The 9,803-nt window shown below is 38.8% G+C and overlaps 1 protein-coding gene across 1 annotated transcript; it reads right to left on the bottom strand.

The window, feature by feature from the left end:
- Nucleotides 1–5,454: 5,454 nt before the first annotated feature.
- Nucleotides 5,455–6,132, bottom strand: LOC122644752. Its single transcript, XM_043838138.1, has one exon. It carries the CDS (start codon nucleotides 6,130–6,132, stop codon nucleotides 5,455–5,457), a length of 678 nt encoding a protein of 225 aa, XP_043694073.1.
- Nucleotides 6,133–9,803: the final 3,671 nt, after the last annotated feature.

Genomic DNA, 9,803 nt, shown 5'->3' with positions numbered 1-9,803 from the left:
AAGTGGAATCGGTTTTTTTGAAAAATGCTTTTAATTCAGTGCGGCAGATCTCTATCCCCCCCCTCGGTCTTGGAAGATAGGTGCTTTTGGTCGCTTTCCCCTGATGGTGTCTTCTCGATGAAGTCGGCTTGGGAAGCGATTCAGGTGAAGAATCCAAAGCCGCTGTGGATTCAATTAGTTTGGAATAAGCATCTAAAACCAAAGCATTTGGTTTTTGTTGGAGATTACTTCATGTCAAACTACCTCCTGATGATTAGATTAAGAACCGTGGTATTCCTGTTACTTCCTGATGTGGGTTGTGCTATAGGGCTGAGGAGTCGTTCCATCATATTTTTTGTGATTGCCCATTTTTCCAATTTCTCTGGTCGTCATTCTCGAATTTATTTTGGGGTTGGTTGGCAGCATCACGACTCCCTTTCGAATGAGTATCTGGTTGAAAAATAAGGCGAGAGTGGTCTCTCTCAAGGAGGTATGGATTTGCGGTCTTTCCCTTATCTCTTATTTTATTTGGCTTGAGAGAAATTCGAGAAGATTTGATGGGCATTGCTGTAATCAGTCTCAAGTTTGGGATCAGGTTATCAAGAAAATTCCCTTTATTTTCTCTTTCATGCCTTGCCGATCGGTAGCTTTGCAGGATTTCCTCCTGGGAAGGAGACTTAACGTCCCTTTGAGTCCCCGTGGCCGGGCTTGGTGGTTGGAGGTCTTTTGGTCTCGTCCCTCTCCAGGATGCGTGAAGTTAAACATTGATGGGTGTTCCTGTTGGGAATAAACCCGATGTGTAGCGGAATTTGGATTGGGTCAATACTTATAGTCCATGATCAAGCGTAGGGAAGAAACAATTTCAAAATAACATTCATGGTTACCTTAGAGTCGCAAGTGAAACTCCTCCTATAGATAATAGGTCTTCTAACTTGTGCAAATTTGGAGATTGAAAAATCGTTCAACACCTTGAAGCTTGATCAATCCTTGCAACCTTTTAGAAGAACACAAAATCATCAAAGCCTCTTGAGTTCTCTAACTCAAGTCTCACACACACCACTGCAAGAGAGAGGAGAGAGAGAATCGTAGGAGGAGGAGAGAGCACTGCCAAAAGCCTCTTGGAGGCTCCTCCCTCTCCCTCTTTTATAGTTTTAGAGATGCTTGGGTGTCAAGTAATCTCCTTCCATTTTGGCCTTAGCTCAATCTTCCATTTTGGTGTTTTGTGAATCTTCTAATTTTTGCAACTCCAATTTACTACTGAAGTGAAGACATAGAATCTCAAAAGGGATACAATCTTTCTAAATTAGGATTCATGAGATATTCTTATAATATCTCTTGCCGTAATATAAAAAGATATTTAACCATAAATGTTTTGTTCTCTCCTACAATGCCATGTGTCCAGTAAACTCTTTTATTGCACATAAGCCCTTCCACTTTCCTAATATCCCATAATGAATTATAGGGTATGTACTTTAATTCTACTAATCCCCAATTCATCATGTACGTTGATCGAGAGAATATGTGATTGCGATTGGACGGTCATAAAACTTTGAAATAAAATTCAATATATTATATATTAATTTTATATTAAAAATAAATTTTCAAAATATTTTGAATAAACACTGGATCTAGATTTCTGTCCAACCAATCACTTTCTCTCTCTTGGATATTCCCCGTGTACGGGCAGTGGATTCCATGTTGAGAATCCTCTTTGTTTATAATGCGGGATCATGAATCCAGTGTACCGGTTTATAGTCCGATTGGACATCAACCATTGGCTTACCAAAATCCGTGATGCCACACTGCAACAAATGGAATCTCTCAGGTCAAAGGGCCATCGAGTGGCAGGTAAGTATATCACACACATAACTAGTAGCAATACATAAGATATACGTACCAGATTCTCTTTTATATACGTTCTTGACATGTACCCACATTCATGCACCGAAATCTCCATTTCTCATGACATGTGACGTGGAAACCATATAAACAAAATGTCCAGTCCCGTTTCCAGTTCAGACAAGTTTTAGGTAAAGACCTATGGAACATTCTTATAAGCCCAAATAAATTAATAAAGTGTAAAAATTAAATTCAATAATTTAATAATTTGGGTTTGATGGACACATAATTCCAACAATCTCCCACTTGTACATCAAAGCCAATTGCCAACAAAAGCTACACCCATGCTCTCAATATGTTTTTCAAACACTATAGGAGCTAATCATTTTGTCATCGAATCTGACATATTGTCAGCAGTGCCAACTTTGGAAACAGCTACATCACCTTGCTGGATTATCTCTCTAATCAGGTGAAACTTTTGCTGCAGATGTTTGTTCCTCTGATGAGCCCTAGGCTCCTTGGACTGTGCAATCGCCCCCGTGTTATCACACAATAAAGGTATGGGGTTCTTGACTAACTCTGGAACAACCTCCAAGTCGGTAAGAAATTTCTTGAGCCAGACACCTTCCTTAGCTGCATCACCAGTTGCCAGGTACTCTGCCTCGGTAGTAAAATCGGCTGTAGATTTCTGTTTGGCGCTTCTCCACACAATCGCTCCACCATCCATAAGGTAAACCATACCAGATGTAGACTTTCTATCCTCTTTGTTAGTTTGAAAATCTGAATCTGTATATCCAACTACTGACAACTCATCACGCCCATACACCAAAAAATAATCTTTGGTCTTTCTCAAATACTTGAGAATATTCTTGACCGCAATCCAATGCTCTTTTCCTGGATTGGATTGAAACTGACTCACTATCCCTACATCATAGCAGATGTCTGCCCTTGTACACAACATAGCGTACATCAGACTTCCCACTGCAGAGGCATAGAGAACTCTCTTCATCTCTTCAATGTCTTCTGGAGTCTTGGGACATTGAGATTTGGAAAGTGAAATTCCATGGCAAAAGGAACATTTCCTTTCTTGGAATTTTCCATATTAAACCTTGCCAGTATCTTTTCTATGTATGTGGATTGTGACAAGCCTATCATCCTTTTCTGGCGATCTCTAATAAGCTTGATCCCAAGGATATAGCTAGCTTCACCTAAGTCCTTCATCGAAAAAGTGGTGGACAACCACACCTTTACGGATGAAAGAAACCCAACATCATTCCCTATTAGCAAAATGTCATCTACGTACAATATGAGAAAACAAACCGCACTCCTACTGAACTTCTTGTAAACGCAGGGTTCATTCATGTTCCGTTCAAAGCCAAACGATTTGACTGCTTGATCAAAATGGATGTTCCAACTCCTGGAAGCTTGCTTAAGTCCATAAATGGATCTCAACAACTTGCACACTTTGTTCTCTTCACCTTTTGAAGTAAACCCCTCTGGCTGTTGCATGTAGATTTCTTCATCAAGAAATCCATTTAGAAATGCAGTTTGCACATCCATCTGCCAGATTTCATAATTGTAGTGTGTAACTATTGCCAACAAAATCCTGATGGATTTCATCATAGCTACTGGTGAAAAGGTTTCCTCATAGTCTATACCTTCTTGTTGAGTATAACCTTTTGCTACCAGTCTTGCCTTAAATCTCTCAACCTTTCCATCTACGCCTCTCTTCCTCTTGAAGATCCACTTACATCCAATGGGCTTTATGCCTTCTGGTGGATCCTCTAGAGTCCAGACGTTATTGGAATACATTGAGTCAATTTCAGAGCGCATGGCTTCCTCCCATTTGGGTGCATCTACATCTTGAAGAGCTTGTTTATATGTATACGGATCGTCATCCGATTCAGTGGTAACCATGTAGAATTCTTCTACGGTCTTAGCTTCTTCAGTAAGAAGTGTATAACGTATGGGTGGCCTTATGGTCCTCCCACTACCTCGCGGCTCCTAAACTATATCAGGTTCGATGGGGTTGATAGTTGGTTCAATTGATGGATTAGGCATTTTAGGTATAGAAGACATCTCTTCTATAACAACAGGGTCGCTTCTCTTGGCAATCAAATCTTCTTCAATGAAAGTAACATGCTTACTAACAATGACTTTCTGATTTGCGGGGTCACATAGATTGTAACCTATTGTGCCTTTTGGGTATCCCAAAAATAAGCATCTAAAAGAACGTGGCTCCAACTTACTATCTGTTTGTTGCTTGCGTACATACGCAAGACAACCCCAAACCCTAAAATGTTTTACGCTGGGCTTGTGCCCATACCATAATTCAAATGGGGTTTTGGGTACAGTTTTAGTAGGAACCCTATTCAATATATAGATCGTAGTCTCCAAGGCATACCCCTAGAAGGATAAGGGTAACTCACTAAAAGTGAGCATGGTTCGAACCATGTCTAACAAAGTCTGATTGCGTCTCTCAGATACACCATTTTGTTGAGGTGTACTGGGATTTGATAGTTGTGATACAATCCCCTCGGTCGTGAGATGTGCTTTGAATTCGTCTGATAAATATTCCCCTCCTCGATCTGATCGAATGGACTTGATGCGTTTATCTAATTATTTTTCAACCTCAGCTTGAAAGTCTTTGAACTTTTTAAAAGTTTTTGACTTCTTACGCATTAAGTAGATACTACCGTATCTAGAATAGTCATCGGTGAATGTCACAAAGTACTCATAACCATGTCTCGCTTGGATATTAATGGGCCCACACACGTCAGTGTGAATTAATTCCAACAAACCGTTGGCTCTCCTGCCTTTATTGGGAAAGGGCTTCTTGATCATCTTTCCTTGTAGACATGATTCACAGGTTGGGAATGGTTCGACCTTTAGGCTTTCTAACGGCCTGTCCTTCACCAGCCTGTTAATCATGTCTACATTGATGTGACCTAACCTGAGATGCCATAGGTAAGTAGGACTCACTGGAGCTCTCTTTCGTTTTAAATCAATATTTGAAACCTCATTCGTTATCAAGGGTTGTTGTAGAAAATACAAACCATTTTGTAAAAATCCAAAAGCAACAAAAATATTATTATAACGAATTGAAAGTCTAGTATCAAAAGTAAATACATAATCGTCTGAAACTAACTTTGAAACAGAAATTATATTCCTTTTAAAAGAAGGAACATAGTAGCAATTCTTTAAAACTAAAGATGCAGAATCAAATTCTATATTATAGGTTCCAACTGCCAACGCCTTGGCCTCTGCTCCAGTGCCCATCTTGAGACACACTTCATTCTTGTCCAGTCTTTTTGTCTCCTTGAACCCCTTCAACATATTGTAGATATGGACCGTAGATTCGGTATCCATAAGCCATGAGTTAGATGGTCCAATAGACATAATAGTTTCGAAAAGGACAAAAACATTTAAATTACCTTCTGAAGAGGTATCCTTGTCGTCTGGCTTCTTTTTTAATGAAGCCAGGTATGCATGGCAGTTACGTTTCCAATGCCCCTCTTTCCCACAAAAGAAACACTTTCCTTCCTTGGGAGATTTCTTCTTCTGAATTTTTCCGCTTTTTTCCTTTAAGGGTCTTACCTTTCTTTTTCTTTCCTTTGTTCTTGGAAGAATTTTCTTTCACCTCGGTGAGGTGCACTTCTGCCTTTCCTTTTTAATCGCTCTCTTGACTTCTTGTAATATATTACCCAGTTCAGTCAACTGAACATCTAACTTGTTCATATTGAAGTTGAAAATAAATGGGCTAAATGAGCCGGGGAGAGATTTAAAAATAATGTTCCTCTTATACTTCAAGGAGAACTTTTCAGAACCTAAACCCTCCAATTGTTCGAACAAGTTTTGAATTTTCATCACGTGGTCCAAGACCGGAGTTTCAGGTTCCAGCTTGAGACTATGGATCTTATCCACCAACTTGTACTCTATGTGGGTATCTTGTTGGCTATACAACTCCTTGATTTTAGCCATCATGTCACCCGCAGAAGATATTCCCTTGACAAACTCGACAATCGATTTGTCAATGGAATTCAGAATGTACAATTGGGTCTTCGAATCCCTTTGATGGTAGGATTTGAAGATGTCCACCCTTTCCTTAAGTTGTTCTGCGGTAAATTCAGCAATATCCTCAGTTCCATCCATGTCAGTGGATGGTATAGTGGGAGACTCTTCTGTTAGGACAGAGTTAAGTCCCTCAGCCTTGAGAAGGAGCATAATGTTACAATGCCAATCCTCATAATTTGGTCCGGTCAATTTTGATTGGGTGATAAGTGACATAAGGGTGTTGTTGATTGGGGCAGCCATGTCGAAAAGATCTACACATGTACAAGTAAGAACATAATAAATATCGTGACAATTGAATTTTGATTTTGGGCTAATTAAAACAATGGTCCTTCATCTTTTTCATATCCCTCCATAATGAAAAAAATGTATTGGAACTCACCAATCCTTGCATGTAAAACTTACCCTATCGGGGATCATCCCACACATGATGATTAGGTAGATTATTCTATCCGCCTCCTAGGCTTCCAATGTAATTGGCCACTTGAGTGGCATGTCCATATCCTATCGGCTGACACACACTCAAGTCATGTGTATTCTTAATGATTCAGAATGAATCATGTCATCATGAGAGATGACCCACTAACGCAGTGCCCTCCCACTATCCACGTCCATTTCCTATCCCATGGGAGAAGGTATAGACCGTATGGTAGTGAGATCCTCACAACGTCCTATCGGCTCTATTGTGGGGACCTCATTACCTACCTTTACATCCATCATCAAAAGGGGGCCATGAACAAAGATCTACCGATTAAGATCTATCCATATCACATATGCTTTCAAAATTGGAGGGTAAACGATCACGCACAAAATATATCGCCATATATGAAAAATGCAACGAACAAGGTAACACATATATAAATTGTGGTTATGGGATGGTAGGTTTAGTGAGAATAATAACGTATTATTACTCCCACTAAAACAATAATTATTTAATTAATTTAATGCAAAAAAAATTATGCATCCAATGCATCAAGCGATGCACAACAAAAATGCTTGCTCCATCCAATAACATTTTCATGCTTTGTTCTTTACATCTCTATGCTCTTTTCTATCTCCTTCCATCATCATATGTTGGCCTCCATCTTTCTTTCAGATCTTCAAAATCTCCATCAGTTGAATAAAATTACAACCTTGTTCTCTACACACTTTTCTTGGGGAAGAAACCCCCTTGGTAAACACAACCCACCATTGGATTGCCCAAGGGGTGGAGTACATAATTTTATCAAAAAGAATAAAGGGAGAAAGATAGAGGGGGGAGAGAGCACAACGCACATCACATTCCATATTTCACATAAACAATTAAATACCACCATCCACATAGATTTATAGATTAAATCCATTCCCATAACCACCAAGATAAAATAAAAATTCTCCTTGATCTAGTCCAATAAGGTAATGATACATGTTACCCCACATCAATATGTGGCAAAAGTGGGTGAATGCAAATCACCTACTTAACCATTAAGTGTGAGTGCATTCCAAAAATTGAACTAAAAAGTCTAATAAAAATAACTATTTATTTTTCTTCCCTTTTTCATATCAATCATAATATAATCAAATCAAAACATGCATTCTTTTTATTGAAAAAAATAACAATTTTATTCTAAAATCATAGAGAACCTTATTCTAGCAGAATCATACTCCAACTATGAACGTACAAGCAACGCTCTAATACCAATTGTTGGGAATAAACCCGATGCGCAGCAAAATTTGGATCGGGTCAATACTAGTAGTCCATGATCAAGAGTAAGAAAGAAACAATTTCAAAATAACATTCATGGTTACCTTAGAGTCGTAAGTGAAACTCCTCCTATAGATAATAGGTCTTCCAACTTGTGCAAACTTGGAGATTGAAAAATTGTTCAACACCTTGAAGCTTGATCAATCCTTACAACCTTTTAGAAGAACACAAAATCACCAAAGCCTCTTGAGTTCTTTAACTCAAGTCTCACACACACCACTGCAAGAGAGGGGAGAGAGAGAATCGTAGGAGGGGGAGAGAGCATTGCCAAAAGCCTCTTGGAGGCTCCTCCTTCTCTCTCTTTTATAGTTTTGGAGATGCTTGGGTGTCAAGTAATCTCCTTCCATTTTGGCCTTAGCTCAATCTTCCATTTTGGTGTTTTGTGAATCTTCTAATTTTTGCAACTCCAATTTGCTACTAAAGTGAAGACATAGAATCTCAAAAGGGATACAATCTTTTTAAATTATGATTCATGAGATATTCTCATAATATCTCTTGCCATAATATAAAAAGATATTTAACCATAAATGTTTTGTTCTCTCCTACAATGCCATGTGTCCAATAAACTCTTTTATTGCACATAAGCCCTTCCACTTTCTTAATATCTCAAAATGAATTATAGGGTATGTACTTTAATGTTACTAATCCCCAATTCATCATGTACGTTGATCGAGAGAATATATGATTGCGATCGAACGACCATAAAACTTTGAAACAAAATTCAATATATTATATATTAATTTTATATTGACAATAAATTTACAAAACATTTTGAATAAACACTGGATCTAGATTTCTATCCGACCAATCACTTTCTCTCTCTTGGATATTCCCCGCGTACAGACAGTAGATTCCATGTTGAGAATCTTCTTTGTTTACAATGCAGGATCACGAATCCAGTGTACCGGTTTATAGTTTGATTGGACATCAACCATTGGCTTACTAAAATCCGTAATGCCACACTACAACAAATGGAATCTCTCAGGTCAAAGGGCCATCGAGTGGCGGGTAAGTATATCACACACACAATCAGTAGCAATACATAAGATATACGTACCAGATTCTCATCTATACACGTTCTCGACGTGTACCCACATCCATGCACCGAAATCTCCATTTCTCGTGACATGCGACGTGGAAACCATATAAACAGGATGTCCAGTCCCGTTTCCAGTTCAGACAAGTTTTAGGTAAAGACCTATGGAATATTCTTATAAGCCCAAATAAATTAATAAAGTGTAAAAATTAAATTCAATAATTTAATAATTCGGGTTTGATGGACACATAATTCCAACAGTTCCCTGGGTAATCTAGGAAACTCAGGAGCTGGAGGTGTCTTCCGCAATTCTGATGCTCAGGTTATTTTTTCTTTCAGAAGTTTCCTAGGAGTGGCGACTAATGTTGAGGTTGAGTTCCACGCTCTTATCCTAGGTTTGGAGTTTGCTAAATCCCAAGGTTTTTCAAATCTCTGGACTGAGTGTGAGTCAATGGCTGTTTTCATGCTTGCTTCGAGGATGGTGGTTCCCTAGTTTCTTTGCCTGCACTGGTATGGTCTGGTATTGTATTTGGGTTCGATTGCTTGGAAGATTTCTCATTGTTTCCAGGAAGCCAATCCAATTGCTGATTTTCTGGCTAAATCAGCGGCGCTTCACTAATGTTCTTTAGTCATGGTTTCGTTCCCAGCCTTGATTCATGATGACTTGGTTGTGAATGCCTAGGGTAGATCAAGATTTCGTCTTGTGTTTTCGTGATTTATCATGTCTTTGTAGCCTTTTCCTCTTCTGCTGATGGCCTTGCCGAAGGTGGGAGAAGATTAGGTGTTTGCTTTTAAGGGGTTTTGACCCGCTATTTCTTTTTGTAATCCTCTTTTCTTGGGTTTTTTAATATATGATCCTTTAGCGGAAAAAAATGATAAAAAAGGGTTCTTGTGAAACCCACTCGGCGGCTCATGTAACTGTACACAGCATTATTGTTGCCCCCATGCAAGGCAGAAGTGATGCGTGCTCAATAGAAAATAGGTATAAAATCACCAAAAAATCAAAATAATGTCAAACAAAATTTGAAGAAAGAAGACTTACCTGCCTACATCTTTTGTGAAGGGAGGAAGATGGTTTGAGTGGCCTAGACTAAGATTTGGGAAGCTTCAATTCGGAACTAACACAGCAGAACA

This window comes from Telopea speciosissima, chromosome 11, assembly GCF_018873765.1.
Source record: "Telopea speciosissima isolate NSW1024214 ecotype Mountain lineage chromosome 11, Tspe_v1, whole genome shotgun sequence".
Taxonomy (NCBI): domain Eukaryota; kingdom Viridiplantae; phylum Streptophyta; class Magnoliopsida; order Proteales; family Proteaceae; genus Telopea; species Telopea speciosissima.
Note: the sequence above shows the minus strand (reverse complement) of the source record. Positions and strands in the feature narration are given on the sequence as shown.

Bases quoted from the DNA above. Each gene is read 5' to 3' on its own strand.
- LOC122644752 (XM_043838138.1), bottom strand. From the start codon at position 6,132: ATGGCTGCCCCAATCAACAACACCCTTATGTCACTTATCACCCAATCA.